The sequence below is a fragment of the Urocitellus parryii genome, chromosome 2 (genome assembly GCF_045843805.1).
Source record: "Urocitellus parryii isolate mUroPar1 chromosome 2, mUroPar1.hap1, whole genome shotgun sequence".
Classification (NCBI taxonomy): Eukaryota; Metazoa; Chordata; class Mammalia; order Rodentia; family Sciuridae; genus Urocitellus; species Urocitellus parryii.
Window position 1 is genome coordinate 173284937 of NC_135532.1, and position 26875 is coordinate 173311811.

General features: G+C 39.6%; 1 protein-coding gene and 1 pseudogene across 1 annotated transcript in view; one reads left to right on the plus strand and one right to left on the minus strand.

Moving 5' to 3' along the window:
• Positions 1 to 26810, plus strand: part of Rubcn (rubicon autophagy regulator) — a 57085-nt gene extending 30275 nt beyond the window's left edge. Inside the window, exons 9-22 of the mRNA XM_026393697.2 lie at positions 1007 to 1102; positions 1823 to 1938; positions 3882 to 4092; positions 4973 to 5074; positions 8387 to 8461; positions 16325 to 16385; positions 17097 to 17229; positions 17775 to 17920; positions 19442 to 19506; positions 20994 to 21232; positions 21872 to 21933; positions 22328 to 22481; positions 23536 to 23629; positions 23862 to 26810. Of these exons, the coding sequence (XP_026249482.2) occupies positions 1007 to 1102; positions 1823 to 1938; positions 3882 to 4092; positions 4973 to 5074; positions 8387 to 8461; positions 16325 to 16385; positions 17097 to 17229; positions 17775 to 17920; positions 19442 to 19506; positions 20994 to 21232; positions 21872 to 21933; positions 22328 to 22481; positions 23536 to 23629; positions 23862 to 24040 (1733 nt within the window). The 3' untranslated portion in view covers positions 24041 to 26810. The remainder of the gene's footprint in view (positions 1 to 1006; positions 1103 to 1822; positions 1939 to 3881; positions 4093 to 4972; positions 5075 to 8386; positions 8462 to 16324; positions 16386 to 17096; positions 17230 to 17774; positions 17921 to 19441; positions 19507 to 20993; positions 21233 to 21871; positions 21934 to 22327; positions 22482 to 23535; positions 23630 to 23861) is intronic.
• Positions 2873 to 3821, minus strand: LOC113187178 (transcription factor BTF3 pseudogene; annotated as a pseudogene).
• Positions 26811 to 26875: the final 65 nt, after the last annotated feature.

The window sequence follows — 26875 nt, forward strand, 5'->3', positions numbered from 1 at the left end:
TTTTTTTTTTTTTTGCAATAGGAGCAGCAGACAAGTTGGTACCATTTTCCATGGAAATAGGTTAGATGGTTTCAATCATTCATCTTCCCAGAGCACCCTGCTCATTTCTTAGGCATCCACCTGCTCTTCTACCTGCTTTTCCCTCTGGCACTAGAAATTTTTTGTTTCTTTTTGGAGAATATCAATTTCCCATTTCCTGTAATCCCTGCCTGCTGCTGTTTTTCCACTTCCAGCTCTTACTAGTCTTATTCCAAGGCACCTCCTGCTTTGCCAACCTTATCATGAAACCTCTGTCTTCCTTTTCCAGTCACTGAGCCCTTTGATTTCAAGGCCATTGTCTTTAGCTTCTTCAGCACTGCCTTGATGCTGCTGTTAAGGACATAGCTGTTTTTTTTTTAATTCCTTAGTGAATGTAAATTTACCTTCTGATATTTTTTAAAAATCTAGTGTCAATGTATCAGAAAATTTTAATGTGCTTGTGTTTGTTTTATCATCTGAAGACTTTCTCTCTCTCTCTCTCTCTCTCTCTCTCTCTCTCTCTCTCTCTCTCACATTTTATTTTATTTTTTGGTGCTGGGGATAAAACAAAATCAAAACCCAGGGCCTCACTTATGCATGCCAAGAAAATACTCTACCACTGAGCTACAACCCTAACAACCTATAGACTATTTGCTAAATTAGTTTGTCAAGTGGTTAGAAACTGGCTGATATTCCTGTAACATTTGGTTGGATGGCAAATAACTAAATTGATTCATTTTGATTTGATACTTTTCACCTTTGTGTTGTCCCATTCTAGATCGTGTTTTCTCTCTTCCAACTGATTTCCCATTCCTTTCCTCTACGTGTTCTGTTTTCTTGGGCTGTTAACTATTAATATGCTACCCTTTTCCTTCTTAGGTGGGCTTTGGGAATGGTAGCAGTTAAATGTTGAAACTCCAGATTGGGAATGTATCCATTGCTTACTTCTGTGTGTGTTTTTACTTCCTGGTGTGGTGACTGACACTAGAATCCTGCAAGGATAAGTCGAAGTTAAGAGGCCCCTTTCCCTACTCTGTTCAGAGCAGTGAAGTCAGCATACCCAGCTCTCTGTACCTGGAGTATGGTAAGTGAGTACTAGGAAGGCTAGGGATGAAATGGTGTCTTTTCTTTGCTTTCTCCTCCTGCCTGATAAAGCCTCAGCTTTTGTGCTCATCTCAACTCTGTGGAGGGTACACACTGTGCAGTCTGACCACCCCTTCTTCAACCCCTGTGCTAGAAATCATAGTCACCTGCCCTTTCTCTTGGACCCCTCTGACTCTGGGGTCCCACTGTCTCTTATGTTGTAGGTATTATCACGGCACGTCTCTGTTGATCCAGATGGAATGGCTGTCTGAGAGAATGAGAGGGATGTTGAAAAGAGGCCTTTGAGTATCTGGGTTTAGTTACCAGAAGACAAATTTCACATGGAAGTCGTGTACAGAAGGAAGTTACTTGTGTCCTTTTCTGACTCTCAGCATGGGTTTTTAGATTTTTGTGTGTGTGGAATAGGAAGGAGAGTATGTTGTCTATAAATTTAGATAGTGTAAGTATTGTCTCTGGACTCTCTCCTTGTAGTTCACCATTCTCCAACCAAGAGGCTTAGTAGTGCTCTGGGACTCTTAAGAATCTGAGTAATTCTATTAGAAGATAGATACCTTACCTCTAATTCCTCATTATTTGGGAAGACATGAGAGTATCTTTAGTGGTAAAAATCTTTAGACTTCTTGAAGAAGTCTAAATTTAGCTGTTACAAATTTGCTTTTTGAGACAGAACTTTTTATATCTACATTCCATTTTCCCACAGAGGGTGGCCAGTACCTGTGCTCAGGAGAGGGCATGTTCCGAAGACCATCAGAAGGACAGTCCCTCATCAGCTATCTCTCTGAGCAAGACTTTGGTAGCTGCGCAGACCTTGAAAAGGTGAGGAATCAAAGGGTCTGATGAAGAACTCATTTGTTGGAAGATCTGGCCTGAGGATCTGTGATGCCATTTGTTTGAAAGAGATTTTAGGTTTATAGCAGTGTCATGAGTATAGCCTGCAGTAAATATAAAGTCCAGCAATTTCTGTTTCTGAGGAACTCCTCAGGAAGTGTGTGTTTCTCATCGAGTCCAAAATATTAGCAGTTTTATCCTAGAAGCTTTGCTGGGCAGAGAAACATTCAATTTTAGGTACATGATTATTGTTTCCTCTATCCTGGAACCTTAGATAAATTCTGTTTCCAGGACTTCTGTATTTCATGCTTAGGCTCAGATACATAATAAATAACAACTATGCAGCATTCTTTAGATAACAAAACACTCATATCTTGAAAACATTGACCTTAATACTTCATCTGTGAGTACATGAACTTGGAAAAGAGCCTGATTGAAATTTCTGGGCATCTTCTCTTTTTTCCTTCACTAGGCAAAGAACTTTTCACACTTTATTCCTAGGCTTCTTCAGCTTATTTAACTGCAAAAAAAATGAATTACATATAAGCAAAAACTAAAAAGAACTGCAGTGTCCTAGCAGGTTGGGCTTAAAAATATTAGAGAAACTGGGTGTGGTGTGCATGCCTATAATCCCAGAAGCTTGGGAAACTGAGGCAGGAAGATCACAAGTTCAAAGCCAGACTCAGCAGCTCAGCAAGGCCCTAAGCAACTTAGTGAGATCCTGTCTCAGAATAAAAAATGAAAAGGGCTGGGGATGTGGCTCAGTGGTTAAGCACCTCTGGCTTCAATCCCTGGTACCTAAAGAAAAGAAAAAGAAATAGTAGAGTGCTAGATTTTATCAAGTCCATAAACAAAACAATTTTAAAAAGCATAGCTTCCTGTAACATCTTCAAGTTTTTTCTTCTTCAGAAGTTGACTCAATTCAACTTGCCTCATTCTTAAAAGCCTCATCAAAATTCTCCAATGATCTGGAACTTTATCACCATCACCATCTTCTCCAGTGGCAAGTGCTTTTCCATTCACAGCTGGGCAGAGCTTCAACCAGTTTCCTTAAACTAGTCAGACTGTCTGTACTGTGCTGGTTTAACATATAATATTTCTGTCAGCTGCTTTGTCTTACCATGACCTGTAATGGTGAAAATGTTTGTTACCAGAGATGCTTGCACTGAAGGTTTGTCAAGGTGGATAACTGTTCCTTGATTTATAAATACATTCACCCCTTCAGTATCAGAGATATTGTTTAGCCCTATGTTCTTTAAGGAAAATTGAAGTGTTTTGTGTTTTATTATCCACTGTAGTGGTTCTGTGAACCACCTTCTTCTCTCTGAGCAGTTCTTTCCCTCCAATACATTCTTGTGTCTAAATTTTGCTGAATTTTTCCTGGTTCATGATAGTTTCTTGTTGAAATTGAAATGGGACCGCATGGGGTACTTAATGCTGCATGGGGTCTTGGACTGACCAGCTGAGATTTTCTTTTCATTTTTATATATAAAATGGAACAGGCATGCATGGTCAAGATAGCAAAGAGAATTTAGAGCAGATTTTCTTGTCATCTACTTTCCTTATAGTAGAAGTATGCATTTCCCCTGGGTGTTTTTGATAAGAGGAGTGCATGCCTTAGAAGGTCTGCTTTCCAACATTATAATAAGTGAGGCATTGAATACTTTTAGTTTCTTTTATTTTTTGGTACCAAGGATAGAACCCAGGGGCACTTAACCACTAAGCCACATCCCCAGCCCTTTTAATATTTTTATTTAGAGACAGGATCTCGCCAAGTTGCTTAGAACGTCTCTAAGATGCTGAAGCTGGCTTTGAACTTAGATCCTCCTGCCTCAGCCTCCCAAGCCACTGGGATTACAGGTGTGTACCATGTGCCCAGCTTACTTTTAGTTCCTTAACATACAACTTCTTTGGTGCTTGCCTTCCCATAGGAGAATGCACACTTCAGCATTTCAGAGTCCTTGATTGCTGCCATCGAGCTAATGAAGTGCAACATGATGAGCCAATGCCTAGAAGAAGAGGAAGTAGAAGAAGAAGACAGTGATAAAGAAATCCAGGAACTGAAACAGAAGATCCGCCTTCGGCGCCAGCAGATCCGCACCAAGAATCTGCTCCCTATATACCAGGAGACTGAGCAAGGAAGTGAGTGAGGCCTATAAACATATTTTTGTTCCTGCTTCTTCATGGCTTCAAGACAAGTTCAGTGCCTTGAGGGCTTTCGTTTCTGGTCTTCCTTTGGGAATTACACCCAAACCAAGGTTTTGTCACTGCCAGAAAGATATTACTTTGTTATATTTAAAAAAAAAATTTGTAGTTGTAGATGGACAGAATGCCTTTATTTTATTTATTTTTATGTGGTGCCGATGATCGAACCTAATGCCACCTCATGCATGCTAGGCAAGCTCTCTGCTGCTGAGCTATACCCCAGACTTTGTTCTGTTTTTGAGAGCTTGTTTGGAGGTTCTAGCAGGGGAGCTCAGCTACTTGTATGCCCTTGACGAAAGATGCTCCTCCTCTATCAGGGACGATTGTTCTCTTTGACTGAGCAAGAAGCTTTGGGAGGGACACACATGGAGCAGTGAGGAAAGGGACACTTTCTTAGCCAGCCAGATCATCTGAATCAACCCTGGTGATCAATGAGGGTGATAGATGTCGAAGCCAGATTGCCCTCACATCCCCTTTGTTCTATTTTTGTTACCAGACTAAGAATACTTATTCCAGAATTCATCCATTTCCTACATCAGAAATCGCTTCCTTCCAAAATAGATTTCTGATGTAAGGAAAACTAAGACCACTGATTCCAGATTGACTTCCCAAATACTAATACCTCCTATTACATGAAATCTTCTAAGGTTATAAATCAACAAGAGGTAGTTTCCATTTCAACAGCTTCACTTCCAACAAAGGTTTGATATACATTTAAGTCCTACCAGTTACCTTTTACTGTGACATTGGGAGGAGTAGGAGATCTATTTCTGTTCTATTTATTGTTATTGTTTTTATTATTATTTTTTTTTGATAGGCTTTCGGGTCACCTCCAGTAGTTCCCAATTTAGTTCCCATGATTCAGCACAGTTCTCTGATTCTGGTTCTGGTGATGAAGTTGATGAATTTGAAGTCCAAGGTAAGAAGTGATACTTTGTTACTGGGAGCTTTTGTTATTTGTTTCTTTCAATTTGGAATCATATGCTGTGAAACTCCCTAAGTAGAAGTTCTTCATTATGGTCCATTAGGGAATGTTGTAACCCATTAGGGATACTGAAAGGAACAACTTCTTATGTTAGAAACAAAACCCCTTTATGGGTTCACTCCACCAAAATAAACCAAACCTATTTTTAGAAAAAAATTGGGGGGTATACTAGAGATTGAACCCAAGGGTGCTTGATATTGAACTATATCCCCAGCCCTTTTTATTTTTTATTTTGAGAAAGAATCTCATGAAGTTGCTTAGGGACTTGCTAAGTTGCTGAGGCTGGCCTGGAATCTGGGATCTTCTGCCTCAGCCTCACAAGTCACTGGGATTACAGCATATGCCAATGTACCTGGAAATACCCTTTATTATTTATTTATTTATTTATTTATTAGTTTTTGGCAGGCACTACATCTTTGTTTGTATGTGGTGCTGAGGATCAAACCTGGGCTGCACACATGCCAGGCGAGCGTGCTACCGCTTGAGCCACATCCCCAGCCCTGGAAATACCCTTTAAATACCCTTAAGCAGAAAAGAAAAGAACCATGAAAAGAAGTGTTCCAGTTGGAGTGGGCTGACAGTTGAAGTCACCCTGATGCTTTTTTTTTTTTTTTTTGCATTGTGATTCTTCCTTCTAGTTCATATACCTCATGAAATTAGAATCCTATCCTCTTATGCCCCATAACACAACTAAAATTGTTTTGAATTATTCAAAAGAAGCTTTATTATATCCCTAAACCAAAAGGACAAGAAGAATCATTGAGGAGGAAGCAAAAAGGAAAATAAATCAAGTTCACAAAATAGAGCTTTAATTTCTGACCTCCTAAGTGCTAACTTGTTATAACAGAATCATAGATTCTTATTAGAAGTATCAGCATATAGAAGGAGAGGGGCTCCCAACCAGGAGGTCAGTTGTATTAAATCATATTAATGTTCCATTCCTGCATATCATAGGTTTCTTCAAGTTCTCATCAGTGAGACAAACAAAAATAGTTCCAGTACGTAAGTTCTTCCCCATGGGTGAAACCAAGAGTAAGTTCCAGGTAGAGCTGAATTGTGTCTATAATACTCCATTATGACATTGTAACATGGGGTAAATAGATTTTTTATTGCATGTTAGAGAACCCATTCATCTGTACAGACCTCCAGATGAAGTAGTCAGGTTTTTTTTTTTTTTTTCTACTCAGAAAATCAGACTTAACACACATTTTTCAGGTCTCTAGCCTTCTGTGTTTTTCTTAATGTAGTTGATTTCTACAGGTATTTCTAATAGGTAGTCATTTAAAACTCCATTTTTTGTTTGTGGTTTTCCAGCAATGTTTCTGCATCTGGCACCAACTGGTTTTCCTCCAGTTTAGTTCTGACATTGACTACCTAGAGTTAACACAGATCCATGAGTTAAGGGCTCAATTTCACAAGATTGCTCCCACTTAAGATACCAGATGCAAGTGAGGTCACCCACATTCTTCCCTGCTGACTATGAATTCAGGGGTTCCTATGTCCCCTCTCCAGGACAGTCACCAGAATGACTCACAGAACTTAGGAAAGCACTATATTGCCAGATGTGGTGGCACACACCTGTAATCTCAGCAAATAGGGAGGCTGAGGGAGGAGGATTGCAAGTTCAAGGTCAACCTCAGCAATTTAGCAAGGCTATTAGAAACTTAGTGAGACCTTGTTTCAAAATAAAAAAGGGGCTATGAATGTGGTTCAGTGGTCAAGTGGCCCTGGTTTTAATCCCTAGTACCAAAAAAAAAGCATTATGTCTATGATTTCAGTTTATTATAAAGAATACAAATAAATAGCCCCATGAAAAAGTCATAAAGCAAGATCCTGAAGAGTCCCTAGTATAGGAACCTCCGTCTCTATGGAGTCAGGGTACACGACCCTCCTAGCACATGGATATGTTTACCTGCCAGGCACCTTCCCCAAACCTTGTTGTTCCAAGTTTCATTATATGGAAAAGATTAATTAAGTCATTGGCCATTGGTAATTGAACTTAATCTTCTGCCCCTCTGTCCTCCATGGAGGTAAAGGGGAAGTCAAAGTTCCAACTCACTAATCATATAGTTGGTTCTTCTGGTGGCCAGCCCCATCCTGAAACTATCTGGGTGCCTACTAAGAGTCAGTTCATTAGTACACACTCGGGTATGACTGAAAGGGATTCTTTATTAATGATAAAAACATTTCTGTGACTTAGAAAAATCCAAGGGTTTGAGGACCTCTATACTAGGAACTAGGGATAAACAGGATCTCAATAAGTTGCCCAGGCTGACCTTGAACTTGCAGTCCTCTTTCTTCAACCTCCCAAGTGACTGGGAATATAGGCTTGTACCACCACACCTGCCATATATTTATTTTTTTGTTGTGCCATAATGTTGTGATTGACTTGATCTCCAAAATTAAAAGAAAGTGAGAGGATTCCACCCTTTCAAGAGCAGCAGCAGAATTTCATGAGGGTAATATTAAGGCAAATTCTGAGTTTGCTGCTTTATCAGATGTGGAATAGTCCAGTTGGAGGCTAAATATGTTTCCTGAAGCAAAGCAGGAGGATGGGGAAGCTAATTGAGTCGACAAGGAAGTTGCCTAGGGGAAGACATACAGTACATTACTGTTGGAAAACTATTGCTGCAGTTGTGGGCTCCCAGGAGATGTTTAATCAACTTATTCCCTAGTTAGTTCAGAATAAAAATCCTAAAGGAAAAGACCTTAAGACAGGGTTTCTCATCTTCTATGCAGTGCAATTCTTTGTTGTGAGGAACTGTCTTATATAGTAAAATATTTAGTATCATTTCTGGCCTCTGCCCACCAGATGCCAGTAGTACTCCTCTTCCCACTTGAGAGTCAGAAATGTCTCCAGATATTGCCAACATCACCCCTGATTAAGAACATTGTCGAGTTGGGGTTCTGGCTCAGTGGTAGAGCACTTGCCTAGCACTTGTGAGGCACTTCGTTAGATCCTCAACATCTCATAAAAATAAATGAATAAAATAAAAGTATTGTGTCCATTTACAACAAAAAAATTTAAAAACAAAAACATTGTCTTATAAGGTCCTTGAGGCTAGATGAGTTTGGGAAGTAGCAGTAACTATCCAAGCTATAATGAGCATCTGCCTATTTGATGTAAGTTCCTAAAAGCTGTTTCATCTTTTGATCCCTGGAACATGTGGTATAGAATTGTCAATCTCATCAGGTTACTTCCTGTCAGAAAACTAAAGGGCCCCTTTTATAATCATTATCACACAGATGATAGCGAAGGATCTAACCTGAATCACATGTCAAAGAACGGACTCTCAGTGTCAATGGCCTCCATGTTCTCAGGTAGCCTGTGTTGGAAATGTGGATGTGCTTATACATGCATGTGTGTAAGTGTTTGCGCCAGCTTTTGTACATACTTGGCCATGTGAAACCTGTTAAAGTAATGAGGACTACATGATCTGAAGATCTTATTAGAAAAAACTGGACTTAAGTGATAATAAGAAGGCAGGAACAATTCAGATATTCAGATATTTTTCCTCATATGACTCTATAAACAAACTCAAACTCAAAGTCTTCGTTGAGTTTGTCCTTGTTGATTCTTCCCTGCAGTGATCATTTTATATTAAATAGTCATGGACTATGGAGGCAATGGATAGCTTAGAAAGAAATGGTTAAAGAATTTTTGTTCAAATATATAGGTAAGCTACTGCCACACATTTAGACAGCAAAAGTAGGACAGAATGCCATGAAACTTAGTCCACTTAGAGTTTGAGATTTGGAGAGCCAACTTTCAGAAAGCTACCTCTTCTGGGTACTTCATATATAATTAGGAATAGCTGCTGTAAATAGCCATCTTTAGTAATTGCTTTGTGATTCAAATAAGTAGGTTTTCTGTAGGTGAGAAAGTAACAGTATTCTACTTAAAATGGTTTTAAAACACAAATGACAATAACTAAAACACTAAGAGAAGTAGTGCCGCAGTCTGGCTGGGCACAAGCCACTCACAGCTTTGTGGATTCAAACAGCAATTCTTTATTCCCGAACTTACACCGGCCTCTTCACACGTTCTGGGGAAATCCAAGTTCTGGGCCCCAATTCACGTACTCCACCAGGCTTTTAATCCCCAAAACTTTCTGAATCCCACAAGAACTCAAGGGAACTCAGGCAGCAGGATACACCCTATTCCCAGCAGGAATAACCTTAAACCTGGAACCGCCCTAAACCCAGATTGCCCTGAAACAGAACGCCCTAAACCCAAGGAGCCCTAAACCCAAGGAGCGGGATACTCCCTAAAACCTGCAGGATACACCCTAAACCTGGATCCGCCCTAATCCAGTAGGATCCTCCCTAAACCCAGATCCACCCTGGTCCTTGAGCAGGGTCACCTTTCTCAAACATACATGCAATGTCACAGCGAATGTCCAAGGCAAGTCCATTTCCACAAGTCCTTCCTCTAAGCAACATGGGGTACGCTGGCAAGGAAATTTTGATGCGTCATTCCTACTTGGCAATGGCCCTCAGCATCTTGGCAATGGCCCTCAGCAAAGTAGGATGTAGCTCAGTGGTAGAGCATTGCCTAGCAAGGCCCTGCGTTCAGTCCCCAGGACCAGACACATACCTTTTAATAATGTTAATATAATGTTTATGACTGTTCATATTGTCATCCACTAGAATTTGAATAATTATATAAGATTAATTTATATGATTAATTATTATATAAGATTAGATCAATATTTAAAGAAATAAAACTAATTAGGTTCATTTTTCTCTAACCCTGCATTGTTGTAATGTATTTTAACATTAGTCTTCCATTGCTTGAGATTATCCTGTCACTTTTTAACTGGTTTCTGATGTGTTTACAACCACAATCTTTTGCTGATGCATTTATTGACTGTTGGCTATTTCATCAGAGCATATTCAATCTGCTTTAATCATAAGGCATTCCTTTATTTGGTCTTCCTAATATCCTTCCTTTCCCAATTTTGGGAGCTTTCAAAATTTTATATATATGACAAGTTTTACACCAAGAATAAGAAAAAATTTTCAACTAAAAATCTACTTTTTCTTGTGATCCCCATTCTTGGAGTCTGAGGGACAGGGAGTGTGGGGTGAGGTGCCTTCCCTCAGATACATTATGGAAGGGGAATGAAAGGAAAGTCAGAAGTCACTCTTAAAAATGACAACTAAAGGACTAGGGATGTAGTAGAAGAGAGCTGGTGTGAGGTGCTGGGTTTGATACCCAGTTTAAAAAATCTTGACTTAAGTTACATGTTCTTTCTGTACATAGTTTCCCAATTATATAAGTATAATTTACTATTCATTTTTCTCTACTATAGATTTCTTTATTGCTTTCTGTTCTTTATCATGTGTTTCTGGTCTTTTATCAGGTTTGATATTGGTTTAAGACTCTTCCTAAAAAGTATTTTACTTCTACTTCTTATTAACAGTCTTTCTAATCATGTCCAGAGGTTTACAGACACATTTCCATATGATCAGCTAAATAATAATTTATACTGTGGAAGAGTCTCTTGGGATACCATCATTAGGAAGGTCATCAGGATCCATAACACTCTTGAAAAAATGTTTAAAGTACTTAAGCATCATTTTATGAATTTCACCTATGATAAATCCTCTAAATATTGTAATAATCTACCAAGTCTAAATATTTTTCTTAGATTGTGATACATTAAATAGACCGTGTGGGACAAAAATGTTTAAAGTAAATAAATTTGAAAGTCCCTTATTTCTAACAATGAAGTTGGAGATAGACTTTGAGATCACAGTTTATTCATAAAAAGCTTAGTATTCATCATCATCTATATCTTTTTAAAAACAATTTTATTTAGGTATAATTTACATATCAAAACTCACCTACTTCAAATGTACAGCTCATTGATTTTTTTAGTAAATTTACAGAGTTTTGCAACCATTACCATCACCTAGTTTTATAACATTTTTATTGTCCCAATGTTATGGTTTGGATGTGAAGTATCCCCCAAAGCTCTTGTGAGAGACAATGTAAGGAGGCTTAGAGGAGAAATGATTGGGTTATGAGAACCTTTACCCGATCAGTGAATTAATTCCCTGATGGAATTAACTGAGTGGTAATTGAGGCAGGTAGGGTGTGGCTGGAGGAGATGGGTAATTGCAGGTGTGCCTTTGAGGTATGTATTTTGTATCTGAGAATAGAGTCACTATCTCTGCCTGCCCCACCACTTTCTGATCATCATGTGAGCCATTTCTCTCTGCTACACTCTTCTGCCATAAAGTTCCTCAAGCCCTAAGGAATGGAGCCAGTTATCCATGGACTGAGATTGTTTCATAAGGAGTAAAGAGAATTCCAGAGATGACAGAAAGGACAGATGTAGTTGGCGATCACTTTTTCTAAGGCTGGGGTAGAGCACCTAGGGAAGGAACAAATGTGAAAGAGGGCCACATCCCCAGGCCTGAGATCCTGACCTTCTGGCTCACTGAATGGTAGAGAAGCTGAAGAGCTGCTTTGATATAGTACCAAGTAACACTGTGTACTAAGAGGCCATGCTACAATCCTTCTCTGGGAAACAATTTTCTGGAGTGTGTACTGATTGGTAGAGGAAAGTGCCTTATCTCTGAACACAAATAATACTGGGAAAGCAGTTCATGGGAAGGTACTAGGCATCTGGCACTCACTTTTAGTTAAGTTCTCCCAGGAGTTGTTGAGAGAAATTGCTTATGAGAGGTACCACCTAGTGGCACTCTGCTGCAAAGGTGCACAAGGCATACTTCTTAGCATCCCTTAGTGCCTTCCACTGAAAAGAACACTGTACCAGCTGAAAGAGGAGAAATGGTTATGGATCCAGTTCTAATGCATTGTGAGCAAAAAGACAGATTTGTGGCTAAAAAATCAGTAAATTGGTAGCTGGCATAATATATAAAGATGAATACTCAGAACTGTATTTTCCAACAAGTTTTAAAATTATACCTAATTCAAGGTAATCAGTTGCTTCTCCTCTACCCTTTTTAATAATTTGTTTCTTTTTAAGACAATAATAGTGGTTCCTGGGCTGTGATTGTAATTCAGTGGTAGACCGCTTGCCTAGTATGTGTGAGGCCCTGGGTTCAATTCTCAGAACCACATATAAATAAATTAATTAAATAAAGGTCCATCGACAACTAAAAACAAATACATTTTTTTAAAAAAAATAGTGGTTCTCTATTTTATTTATTTTTATATTTTTTAATATCTTTATTTTTTTATTTTTATGTGGTGCTGAGAATCAAATCCAGTGCCTCACGCATGCTAGGCGAACACACTACCACTTGAGCCACATCCCCAGCCCCAATGGTTCTCTATTTTTAAAAAATCATTTCTTTTTTGACTTAGCAGTTACCGAAAACTTACTGATGTTGGATTTCCAGATATGTTGAGTATCATCTACTGTAAGGAAATCAGAATGGAGACCAACATCAAACTGGCCAGTAAATTATGAAACTGATTCTTCACTAGCCTTACTTATTTCATTTAAAAATTTGCAGATTTTATTAAGGTACCAAGGTTTTAACTAGTTCTTCCTGGATTGTACCAATACTAGTTGTCTGGACACACAGCATATTCTTCTATTTATAACACATAGTGTTGTTTGTTTTTAATATTCTAATTGTTTTTCAGTCCATAGTAATAATCTTATTCTCTCTAAAGCACCAAAAGCACTTGAAATTGGTTCCCTTGGAAAAAAATATATTTGTTTTTGTACACAAGATCAATAAAACGTTTCATAATTATGTTCAATTCACTTGGAAGATGAGTTTTCTCAGACTTCTTTCTCAAGTGCTCTCATTTGGAGTACATTTAATCCATCTAGTTGAATGGTTTTCTTTCTCTTTACTCTTTAGTTTTCTGAGACCGTGGTCTACTTCTTTTTTATGTAGTGCTGAGGATTGAACCTAGGATTTCTTACATGTTAGGCAAGCACTCTAACACTGAACTACATCCTCAGTCCTGACCCTGGTCTACTTCTGTCCTCATCTTCCGCTAGTTTTCTGTCCACATTAAATTAGTCATCTGTTTGACCTGACCAGAGAGTCGGCAGGATGCCACACAAGCATGGTTCTTGACCAGAGCAGGTGTCATGTCCCCTTTGATATTAGGTGCTGCCTATCTTCCTCCACCCTGCTGTAAAAGATCCTTACCTCTAAAGCATTGTGGTCTTCCACACTCTTGGAAATGTTCCTGATTAGCCAGGAATTCTATGCCACATACCTCTGACCTCTTTGGACCTTGTAATTTAAAAAAAAAAAAAAAAGAAACACGATAAAGTATGACTTGATTATGTTCTTTCCGCCCGACCTCCCCCACCAGGGATTGGACCCATGGGCACTTAACCACTGAGTCATATCCCCAGCCCTTTTCACTTTTTTAATTTTGAGACAGGGTCTCATTAAGTTGCTGAGGGTGGCTTTGAGCTTGTGATCCTTCTGCCTTAGCCTCCCAAGTGGCTGGGATTATAGTTGTACACCATTGCACTTGACTGATTATATGCTATAAAGAGAAAAGAATGATTTTTTTCTCAAAGAAAAAAAAGAACAATGAAAAACTGCTAAATACAGTCATGCTTCGCATAAATAAGAGATATATTCTAAGAAACTTGTCATTAGGCAAACATCGTGGAGTACACTTGTACCAACTAAGATAGCTACTATATCACTAAACAATGTAATTTTATGGGACCACTGTCATATATGTGGCTTGTCATTGACATTAACTTCATTTTGTGCACATGATTATAGTTTTTATGGAGACAGTGGTTTCCTTAGCAACTATGAATTCTCAACCACTTCTCTCTAGAGTGTGTTATTTTCTTCAGTAGGCTGGTCCTAAAGTAACAAAATTTGTCAGCTTCTTATTCAAGGATATCTGTCAAAGATTTTCTTTTTTCCTTCTCTGTTACTCCCAAACAAAATGAAATATTCAAATTCTGTTAATTGCTTTTAGCCAATTAATATTCTTTTAGGAAATATCTTCTGAAAACCTATTATGTACAAAGCACTATGAGCGTTACTAAGACAAGGAGACTTATGTTCAATTCCAGGCAGTATAAGTGTTACCCATATAAATGTAAAGCAAATGATGTGTGAAAATCTATCTGTTCTACTGTTGTCTATCCTTTTTTTTTCCTTTTTTCTACTAGCACTAATTATAGTGAAACTAGACAAATAGCAGTGCATTGGGATGTGAATTTTAGTGGCCCAAGTTCAGACAGAAAATATATGATATAAATGAAGGTCTTTGTTGTTAAATAAAATAGACTTTGTTAGTTACCAGCAAAAACTTGGTTGATGTCTTATTTATCTTTACTTTGAGAACATATGAAAACTAGTCAACAAATTTTAATTCTGACTGGGCACAGTGGCTCATGCCTGTAATTCCATTACAGTGGCTCATGCCTATGATGGCTCCGGAGGCTGAGGCAGGAGGATCGCGAGTTCAAAGCCAGCCTCAGCAAAAGCTAGGAACTAAGCAACTCAGTGAAACCCTGTCTCTAAATAAAATACAAAAAAAGGGATAGGGATGTGGCTCAGTGATCAAGTACCCTGAGTTAAATCCCTAGTACCAACCCCCCACAAAAAAATTTAATTCTGGGATTTGGGTTGTAGCTCAGTAATAGAGCACTTGCCTTGTACTTATGAGGCACTGGGTTCAGTCCTCAGCACTACATAAAAAATAAAATAAATAAAATAAAGGTATTGTGTCCATCTACAACTAAAAAAATTTTTTTAATTTAATTCTGTTAACCAGCTCATCAACAATATTATTTAAGTATGTTTGTATACACAACTGTGTGTTAAGTATTTTAGATCTAAAAGAAGAATTAGACACAATCTCATTTCCTCACAAGGAGACTTTATAATCTAGTTGTACATAAAAAATCTATATATGGTAGAACATGTAAGGAACGATTGAGCCAAGTGCAGAGTGACATAAGCTTAGAAACTCTATTGAGGAATTTAGACTGATTTATTATTATTAGATTATTATTGATTATTATTAGATTGATTATTGTGTAAGCTTCATTAGGGAAAAAAGATCTTTTCACTGGGCATCAAAGGAAGTGAGACAGGATTTATCAAAACAGCCTTTCATGACTTGGATAAGGTCTATCTGCCTTTCTCGAACATGACTTCTGTTTTTTACATTCCCCCACATCAAAAGTATTTGAGCAAATGAGGTCTCTGGAAATTTAGGCATTCATTATTAGATTATATGCTAATAGTATAGTAATAATCTTTTCAAAGTCCTGTATCAGAAATATGCTTTGGAAAGTCTGTCATGGTTTCTTACAGTTGTGTGTGAGATTTCTGTAGTAAAGATCGTGTTGACAATCCCTGAAAAGTTGTTGGTTATCAGGCATTTCCAGAGAAGTTCTTTGCCTTCCTATGCTATCCTTGAGGAATGAAATCCTTCCACAAAACTTTCTTCTTTTTCTTTGGTACCAGAAATTGAGCCCACTGAGCCACATTTTATTTTTGATACAGGATCTCCCTAAGTTGCTTAGGGCCTCACTGATTTGTTGAGGCTGGCTTTGAACTTGCAGTCCTCCTGCCTCAGGCTTCCAGCCACTGGCATCACAGGCATGTGCCACCATACTGGGTTCCACAAAACTTTTAAAGAATTTAGAAAACTTCATTCAGGAGTAAGGGCAAGAGTTGTGAGATGTTAGAAGCAAACTTTTAGTTGCACAGATCATTTTTATGATCCAAGTTCTGTGTTAGGTGCTAATTCTTACATTAAAAATAAATAAATAAATTCAGGCAGAGTTCTTGCTTCTGGGAGCTTACCAGTTAAGAATGCTTGATATTTAGAGAGAGAGAGAGATATTTGAGTCATTATTTTGTGTTTCTGCTTGGTAGGGGTTGTATCCCTGTATGCCTTAGGATGCCTACTTTTCTCATTCACTGTTTTACGCCAAATCTGAGTTTGTGTTTCCACCTGGATTTGTAACTACTTTGGCCTTCTCAGTGCTATGCGTAATGTCACTAATTCAGCCTGATTGTGACTTGAATAGAGCCAAATTATAAATTGTGTTTAGAGCTTCACCTGCTCCTTCTCTTGCATAGAATATAGCACCTAGATGCTATCTTGAGTGCTTAGCTGGCAATACTTTGTCAAGGTTTCCATATTCTTTACTTCTTTCTATTCCATTTCCTATTCTCCTTCTCTCTGTTTAGATGCTGACATCAGAAGGCGCACAGCCTCAAACAACAAACCCTTCATTTCTTCCCAGTCCTTGTAAGTACTTTCTTTCTTTTTTACTTTTAATAACCTTGGGGTGTGGGTGTAGGGAGAAATAAACCCAATAGATGGGTATGTAAAGTCATTCCAATTCAGGAGGAGGCAAGGTTCAAGTAATGATCTTGCTCGATGGTGATGAACCTACAGGAAGAAAGAGAGTAAAGATTTTTTATCTAACTGGGGTGGGCTTTTGGAAGGCAAAGCTTGCAGTGTGAATTGTTCTTTCTCTGCTGACTTCTATCCTAGACACTTAGGTCTCAAGAGAGAGATTGATTGTGACTTTTGATCATGAAATCAAGTTGAAAAAGTTCCATACTATAGACCCAGCTATGGTAAATATTAGTTCATTTGGGATGAACAGTAGTCTTTACAGTCTACAAAGCAGATTTACTCACTTTATTTTGCAAATGGACATTGTAGTGTCCATTTTATAGTTAAGAAACTAAGTTTAGGGAAAGGCAATATAGAGCCCTTAACTAGTAGTGCCATATAATGCTAGTAAGTGGGATTTGAACCTGAGTCTTAGGACTATAATAAGATCAGTATTTTTTCACTGTGTCTGAAGATGATAAGTGAAGAAGCTAAGCAAACTTGGGGTGCTATGGGCATTTCCTCAGCTGAGAAGTTACTGCATTTGATCTCAGATCCTAAAGGGAAGGCTCCCTTTCTTTTACCTACACTCAGTTTTCTTTATTTTCTCCTTTTCAGTTCCCATTGCTTCCTGCATTCCACTTCTGCTGAGGCAGTGGCTATGGGGCTCCTGAAGCAGTTTGAGGGGATGCAGCTTCCAGCTGCCTCAGAGTTAGAGTGGCTAGTCCCGGAACATGATGCCCCTCAGAAGGTAGGCTCCTCAGCATCTTTCCCTGTCCAGGAGGCTCTGAGCCTTTCTTATCTTGCTCTCCTTTCTCACTTGTTCCCAGTGTGGGATGAACCTGTATTTCCTTCCTTGCTCATAGAAGCCATCTGTTATAAATGTATTGAATGAATGAATGACTGAATGAATGGTAGCTTGCCTAGGTTTTCCCTAAATTGTCAAAAATATCAATTTAACGGCTCTTTCACTGTTATTCCACATAACTGTTCACTAATCCCAGAGTTAGAACTCTTGTTTTGTGACCACCTTCAAAACATTTAGAAAAAGTGAATTGTTTGGACTCTTCTTTGCCCTAAAATTGAATCTTTAAGTCATGAAGCATCCTGGCATACATCAGCAAAGGGTAACACCACCCTGGAATGCTGTGTCTGTATTTGCTTCTTGGAACCACAAGGCCCTTGCTTCTCATACCCTGCTGTCTTTTAACTATGTTTCTGTCATGTCCAGAAGGATCAAGCATATGTGTTCCCTCAGACTGTCATTGTTAGCTCACCTGTGCTTTTCTCTTGTAGCTCCTGCCCATCCCTGACTCACTACCCATCTCACCAGATGATGGGCAGCATGCGGACATTTATAAACTGCGTATCCGCGTTCGTGGCAACCTGGAGTGGGCCCCACCCCGGCCTCAGATAATCTTTAATGTTCATCCAGCACCAACGTGAGTAGTCAGTGACTGTGCACTTTGGAAAAAGATATATTCTCTTTGAATTGTCAGACTGTCATTTATATATATATATATATATATATATATATATATATATATATATATATGCACACACACACATACATGTGCTGGGGATTGAACCCAAGGCCTTACACATGCTAGGCAAGCACTCTACCACTGAGCTACAATTCCAGCCCCCAGAACTGTCTTCCTATCTTCTTATCTCTGCCTCTGGTTATTCTTTCCACACAGTTCTGTTCATTTAAAAGCAAGGGAAGAGCCAGGCACCATGGCACATGCTTTTAGTCCTGGTTACTTGAAAGCTGAGGTAGGAGGGTGGCTTGAGTCCAGGAGTTCAAAACTAGCCTGGGGGGCTGGCATTGTGGCTCAGTGGTAGAGCACTTGCCTAGCACATGTAAGGCCTGGGTTCAATCCTCAGCACCACATAAAAATAATAAAAGTGTGTGATATATATATAAATATGGCCTGGGCAACATAGTGAGACTTCTGCCTTAAAAAAATAAAAAAGGAGGAGGAGGAAAAAAATAAAAAACAAAGGAAGTGTATTATCCATTTTTGTCCCTAAATCCTTACTTTTAAGAATTAATAGTAGGGCTGGGATTGTAGCTCAATGGTAGAGTACGTGTGATAGCATGTGTAAGGCACTGGGTTCGATTCTCAGCACCACATTAAAAAATAAAAGTATTATGTCTATCTATAACTAAAAATATTTTTAAAAAAGAATTGAAAGTTATACATGGGGAAGCTGAGGCAGGAGGATCACAAGTTAAAAGCCAGCCTCAGCAACTTAGTGAGGCCCTAAGCAACTTATCAAGACTCTGTCTCGAAATAAAGTACAAATAAAGGGCTGGGAATGTTGCTTAGTGGTTAAGCACCCCTGGGTCCAATCCTGGTACCAAAAAAAAAAAAAAAAAAGTTATCCAACTGGGTGTGTGGTGCATGCCTGTAATCCCAGTGGCTCAGGAGGCTGAGGCGGGAGGGTTGCAAAGTTCAAAGCTAGCTCAGCAATTTAGCAAGGCTCTGAGCAACTTGGTGAGACTCCTATCTCAAAAAAATAAAAAGTGATGGATGTAGCTCAATGGTTAAGTGTCCCTGGGCTCAATCGCCGACACCAAAACAAGAGTAATTCTGAGGATTCTTCAGATCTAACTAGAAATGAGGCCTTTATTCTTTGGAATTCCCAACCTGTTGCCATCCTCCCAAGAGTATTGTGAGCTGTTTTTTCTTCTCTTTTTAAGAAGCTCAGATGCTTCTCTCTTACTGTTCTTTTCCCCTTTACTATTTCTTACCCTTATATTTGTATAGACAGTGTAGTTCATTATTGGGAAGAGTCATTGAGACCTAAACTACTAGCCTCAGTTTGAATTAGTTTTCCCAATAGGTTCTTTTATCCAGCTTTTAAAAAAACAGATGAATTCTTCTCTCTTCCTATACTTAACAAGACCTCTGTCATTGTACAGCAGCTATCTGCCAATCTCCTTTGCCTTTCCTTAGGAGGAAGATTGCTGTAGCCAAGCAGAATTACCGCTGTGCCGGATGTGGCATCCGGACTGACCCTGGTGAGTTTCTTCTAGTGCATACTGCCTCCAGAGGCTTCACCCTCTCTCACATCTAGGAGAGAGGGAGCCAGTCAGAGGTAGTAAGAGGTGGTAGTGGGCAAATTGGGGGGAGAGAAAAAAGGGCCTAAAGTGGGGGGAAATAGGAAAGAATACTGCAATCAGAGAGAAATCATCTCTTGAAGTTAATAAATGGGATGGCAGCAAATTAAAAAGCTTCTGCGTAGCAAAGGAAGCAATTAAGAATGTGAAGAGAGAACATACAGAATGGGAGAAAATCTTTGTTAACTACTCTTCTGACAGAGGATTAATATCTAGAATACATAGAGAAATCAAAAAACTTCACACCAAAAAAAACTCAATGAATAATTGGGCAAATGAATTAAAGAAATAATTTTCTAAAGAAACACAAATGGTCAACAAATAAATAAAAAATTTTCAACATCATTAGCAATTAGGGAAAGGCAAATCAAAACTGTACACTGAGATATCAGCTCATACCAATCAGAATGGTAGTCAGCAAGAATACAAACAATAATATATGCTGGAGAGAATGTGGAGAAAAATGAACACTTTTTCACTGTTGGTGAGACCATAAATTAGTTCACTCCTTATGAAATCAGTATGGAGGCTCCTCAAAAGGAAATGAAACCACCATATGACCCAGCTATACCATTCCTCAGTATTTATCCTAAAGAATTAAAATCATCATACTATAGTGATACAAGTATACCCATGTTTATGGCAGCACAATTCACAATAGCCAAACTATGGTACCAGCCTAAATGACCATCAACAGATGAATGGATAAAGAAAATGTGGTAGATATACACAATGGAGTTTTATTCAGCCATAAAGATAAATGATGTGTCATTTGCAGGAAAATGGATGAACTTGAAAATATTATGTTAAGTGAAATAAGTCAAATCCAGAAGGTCAAGGGTCGTATGTTTTCTCTCACATGTGAATGCTAAAGATGAAAAAGGAAAAGTGAGGAGTGGGTGGATCTCATGAAAATTAAAAGATCAGTAGACTATAGTAAAGGGACCAGGGAATGGGAGAAAGGGAGGAAGTGGGGAAGTACTGGGGAGTGATATTGGCCAAATTATATCGTTATATTTTGTGCATGTACAAATATGTAACAACAAATTCCACCACCATGTACAGCTATAATGCACCAGTAAAAAAAAAAAAAAAAAACAATTATCTCTGAGAGTACATTACCAGGCTGTATACTGGAGAAAATTTTAGTTTCAGCTAGATTCTTGGAAGTTGGGTCTTATCAGTTCTGGCAGACTGTTTTCTCAGTGACTTCTAGGATAGGATGTAGGGACCACAGGCCTCACTTGTGGGTTTCTCACAGCTTTGTGGAGTTTTTATAGAGGTGGCTAGAGGCAACTGCTCATCTATTTCTGCCCTTTGAAGGATCAGCAGAGCTGTCTTATCAGCTTGTAGACACATCTGGCTCTTTGACTTTCTGAATTTTGCAGATTATATCAAACGGCTGCGGTACTGTGAGTACTTGGGAAAGTACTTCTGTCAGTGCTGTCATGAGAATGCTCAGATGGTTATCCCTAGCCGGATTCTGCGCAAGTGGGACTTCAGCAAGTACTACATCAGCAATTTCTCCAAGGACCTGCTCATTAAGATATGGAACGATCCTCTCTTCAATGTGCAGGACATTAACAGCACTCTCTATAGGAAGGTCAAGCTGCTCAATCAAGTTCGAGTAAGACTCTTGAAAAGATCACATTGTAGATTCTTACCCTTCTCCCTACATCCCCTTTTTCTCTTCATGTAGGGTTTCCCAGGATCACCATACTCCTTTTCATAATGTTAGAGCTGTAGCCATTTTATCATTCATGCCCTGTGTACTTTTTTGGGGGTAGGGGAGTTGGTGCTGGGGATCAAACCCAGGGCCTTATACTTGCCAGGCAAGGGCTCTACCACTGAGCTATATCCCCAGCCCTCTGGTACTTTCTTAATCTCTTCCTATTTCCCAGCTCAATGTCTAGTCAAAGCCTTAACTCTGGCAGTGGCAGCTCTGAAGCTATAGATAATGCTGGATGGCAAAAGCAGAATTTCTCTCTCCACTGAAAATATTACTGAATAGAAAATAGGGTGGGGAAATATGAATTCCAGAGTTCTCAGTTGCTGCCAGCAGTGTTTGTGATTGGGCAGATTGACCCGGCAGAGAGGCCTTCTCTGACTAGAGATCACTTTATACAAGTTGTTAAGAGAATACAGTCTGACTCTGGCTGCTACATCTAAAGCTTCCAGAACCCCAGGGTTTAAAGATACTGCTCTTTCTAACAGCCAATTCTCTCCTCTTCTCCACACTTCCCCACCAAAACGTCTTTCTTTCCAGCTGCTGCGGGTCCAGCTGTATCACATGAAGAACATGTTTAAGACATGCCGACTGGCCAAAGAGTAAGTCTTATGTGGAGGCCAATCCTCCCAATGAGTTAATTTCTCTGACAGGGATGTGTCCTAGTAGTTGATTCTTATGTGAAGAAGAAAAATAGGGGATTTTGCAGACATGTCCAGAAATGATATACAAGAAGCCACAGCAGTAGCTGTATCTATAATTTCTCTCGAGTGGGGAATATGTGGCCACCACTCTTTGCAAATTGGTATGGACTATTCTGCAGGAGGTTATAAATATCCAGATACCTGTTGGTGTGGGAAGGCTAGGTGGACTGGAACACTGGAAGAATGTTGCCCACTTTCATTAGCTTTTCTTTCTCCCCTTTGAATAGGGATTTTTCTGTACAATGTGACATATAAAATGTTCATTCGCTACCCCCCCCAACTTTCCCTGTAGGCTTCTGGATTCCTTTGACACAGTCCCAGGCCACCTGACAGAGGATCTCCACCTGTATTCCCTGAGTGACCTGACCACAACCAGGAAAGGGGAGCTGGGGCCCCGGCTTGCCGAGCTCACCAGGGCAGGGACTGCCCATGTGGATCGATGCATGGTGAGAAAGTCTTACTCTAGCATGCAGCTGAGACCTTGCTTTAGGACACAAGGAGCAGGTGGGCCCAGGTTCTTCCTGATTGGCTTCAGAAAGTTGGGATGGCTAAGGACACTCTGAGAGAAACTGAAAAGGATTGCTGTTCTTTAGATTAGTAAACTGCAGTCATCCAACTGTGTAGAACCTAGATTAGAAGAGAAATTGGTTCTGGCAGCTCCTGGGTAGCTAAGAGCAGCCCTCACTAAAGAATTGTTATAAGTGGGGAAAAAAAACTCTGGATTAGAATCTGGAGAAGAATTCTGAGTCTTGGCTTTTTTATTTTCAATACTGTAACCAAAAGAAATTATTTTGCTCTCTTTTAGGTAAGCCTCATTTTTCTGCACTTAATTATATGTATTATCTTTTCCTCTTAGTATTTTTGAAGATTGATGAAATGATTTATATGACACCATTTTGTAAATTTTAAGTATTCTACAAGTATGAGTTATTATTGTTCATCCTATATTCAACATGCCAGAAATTCAGAAATTCCATTTTTAGATCTTCCCATCTTGGACTCTCCCCACTTTATGTTCCTGTGGCAGTCCCAGAATGAGAGCTCAAAATGGGATGTATGTAGAGACTCCTGTGTGTCTGGGGGTTTACTTCACTCTAAATTGACCTGAGACTGGGTATTATTTTGGGGAAACATCCATGTCTTCACATTTTATCTTAATTGGCAGTATTCCTATTTCAAAATAAAATCATTAGCCAGACTGTAATACTGATTTTAGGAAGTTCATGATGGCACCATTCCTTCCTCCTCTTTCTCTCTCCATTGAGAGACACTCTAGTGGTAGGAGTGTCTGTGCCTCTCTTGTCTCCACCTTAAAGTTTTGTCTGTTACAGTCTAGCACTGGCTCAGGTTTGGCTCTCATGCTAAATCCAGCCCCAATCTCTCCTCTGTAGGAAGTAGAATCCCTTATGCCACTCAGTTTTATTTATGCTTTGCCTGTCCTCTCCTTAGAATTCCCCTGTGCCATTCCCTCATTCTGCTATCTATCTCTTTCTTCCTCAGCTCTGCCAAGCCAAGGGCTTTATCTGTGAGTTCTGTCAGAATGAGGAGGATATCATCTTTCCTTTTGAGCTCCATAAATGCCGGACCTGTGAAGGTAAGGGCTGGTGCTAGGAGTGGGGCAAGAAAGAACACAAAGTTAATTTCTTTCCTTTGAGCCATCTCCATTAGCAAGAGTGTGGTTTGATTCAGCAACTCCTGTATTTCACCACCAGAACTCTTAGCCCTGGTAGTGGGAAGGGGCTACAGCAATGACTTGCTTCCAGCCTGAAGCAAATAAAATAATAGATATTTATTTTTTCTCTCTCTCACCTTTTCAACTTGAACAGAGTGTAAAGCATGTTATCATAAAGCTTGTTTCAAGTCTGGAAGCTGTCCCCGGTGTGAGCGGCTACAGGCACGGCGGGAGTTGCTGGCCAAGCAGAGCCTGGAGTCCTACATGTCAGACTATGAAGAGGAACCCACTGAAGCCTTGGCTCTAGAAGCCACTGTCCTGGAGACCACATGAAGAAAGCACTTTAAGCCCTCTGCCTAGGGCCTGGGATCACATATAATGCAGAACTGAGCCACTGTTATGAGGACTTTCCCCAGTTGGGGCTTTTTTAAAAATTCATTATCATTGTTTTTTTTTTTTATTTTAATAACTTGTCTGACGTCCATGTGTCATCAACCTTTGTTAGGTTGATGGGTCCAGTCTCTTGTGACAGATAATTTGACCAGGTATTTCCATCAGAACTGACATGCGGGTCTTTAGAGCTTCTAGTGCCTCTTGTCAGGGGAATGGACAGTAAAAACCAATTCTTCTGACATCCATGGCCTTCTTCACTAGGATAGGATTGGTTGTAGATGCATCTGATTTCCACTTTTACTTTGTTTTTGTACTGGAGCTTCTGAACCAGGCCTTTCTCAACCAACTCTTCTCCTTTGCTGCTGAAACAAGGGGATAAGTTTTCTCTCTCACAGTCCTGCAATAGGATCAGACTGTGTCCTAGAGAAGCAGCAGAGAATGGACATTCTCTCCAGTTTGATTGGGTATTCTGGGAGCCAAAGAATAGATCATTACCTTCCCAGAATCCTCAGAGACCTCAAGGAAGCAGCCATCATTTTCCTGTTTGAAATATTCTGAGCTTAGATGATGTCACAAGCTAAATTTTTTATCTACTCTGCTGGGCTAAAGCAAAGAACAGAACTGAGGCTTAGGCCAATCTAATTTGTAGCCTACACCACAAGCATAAATGAGGCTCTGTTACAGAAGGAGCATGTGTTTATTTAGAGGAGCTGTTGGCCTCCTCTTAAGTAGTCAGGTCTCCTTAATTAACCTAACTCTTTTGAGTGTAGGTATAATATTTCAAGCTCAGGCAAGTCCCTGATGCCATCCTAAGTGAGGACAGAAACCCCACCCACCACATTACTAGTGGGTTCCTTGCTGCTCTGTCCTGTTTAGTGGTCATTGTAGTTCTGAATAAAGCCCAACTTCATTCTCTGTCCCCTTCCTGCAACAGGGCTGGGACCCTCTGTGGTAACTGATCTCTTGCCTTATTTTCTTTTCTCAGAGTTGGGGTTAAACATTCCCCCATTGGTAGTATTAGAGAACTTGACAATTTGTGGATGTGAATGTGAATGTTCCTGTGTTCTTGGAATAACAAGAACCTTTCTGCCAATTATGCACTTAACTCTATCTAGCCTGATGATTTTCATTAGTTCAGTCATCCTTTTCATATTATAATTTTAACATACTCCCACTCCCCACTTTAATGTGTATTTTGACAGGAAAAGGTCTTGGATGGGACAGGGTATAGGTTTGAACTATAAGTTGCTATAGTTCCTAACCTCAATGTAAAACACTGGTCAGGGTTGCTTTTCTGAGGGCTGGCAGCTCTGTGAACTAAAGCCCACAGCATTTTTGTTCTGGGACCGACTTCTTCCTGTATACCTGTCTTCCCATGGTTGGTTGCTAGTGGAAAACAAGTGGCTTGGGTACTTCCCCAGGAAACCAAACAGCAAGTTGCACATGGTTGGTGGAAGCCAATAAGTGCCTGAGCTGAATGCACCAAGGAGTCTCACAAAGAAGTGAAAGGGGTGTTAAGGTAATAGCCAAAGCTGAGGCTCTACCAGAACAAGAGGGAACATGTGGGAATTAGCCCACGGTGTTGATTCCTCTTCCTCAAACTTGGGCTCAGAGGGCTACGTCAGGCTAGAGACCCTGATGCTGTTCTTTGAGTTCATGGTGAAGCTCTTAAAGCCAAGCTTTGAAGGACTGACTAGAACTTCCAAGAACTTTGGGAATGACCCCACATAATTGAAGTCTCACTAAGGATTAGGCCCCAGATTTAGGCTGAGAGATTTGTTAAGTATGATGAGCTCTACTTCCAGTTTTGGTTTAAGTTTCAAATCTAGCTCCTTGCTCCAAGTCACTACACTGGAGGAGAGAAAGACTCTCTTATTGTCTGTCCTGCTTTTTTCATATCAACATAGGATCAAAGCTGAATCCAACAATCTGACATGCTCCTGAGTTTTCACTGTTTTTCTCTACCTCCCTGGCCCCATCCCTTTACATTGTGTGTTTTGGTGGCTTGGACACTATGCAGTCATAGCTGTCCAAATACTCATTTATTTATTTGAGAGAGGGCAGAGGATAGGATGTTTTGAAAGCACTTTGCAACTTAACAGTATCTGAGAAGCTCCTGCTGATGTGGGGAGAATCTTCTGAATGCACTTAAGAGATCTCCTTCTAAATAAAGCAGGAGGGGGAAAAGTATTTTTTTCTGTACATAAAGTGGGGGGAAAACGTTTACTTACAAGGTGGGGACAAGATTCAAGAAAGTGCAGATGAGTTGAAGGCAAACATTTGTCACTTAAATGAGGACATTACTAACTTTCTTTGCCAAAGTTTTAGAGCTTTTGTTGAATTAAAAGGAGCAAAAATCTAAATAGAGATGTTCTGTGAGGGTACAACTCATGTTTTGAACTGGATTGATATCTACTTGCTATAGTTGTCACACAGCCTAACAGTTCATTGTCATCTTTAATAAACTAAGGAAATAAAATTCTTCCTTTCGTTTGCCTGTCTTGACTATTAGGAAAAGGTATTGAGTGTCTTGCGTTTTTTCCACCCATACTACATCTGTCTTGCTCCTTTTCCACCACAACCACACAAATTCAAATTCTCTTCTCAAATCTCAGTTATCTCAGATCATGCCAATTTCTTCCTAGCCATACATTCATCATACATTTGGGTACCTCCTACATGCCAGTCTCTGTGCTAATCTCTGGGGCCATCACAGGTATTTAAATGGAGATAGTTCCCACTCATAAGAAACTTGAAAGTCTTGTATGTATAATT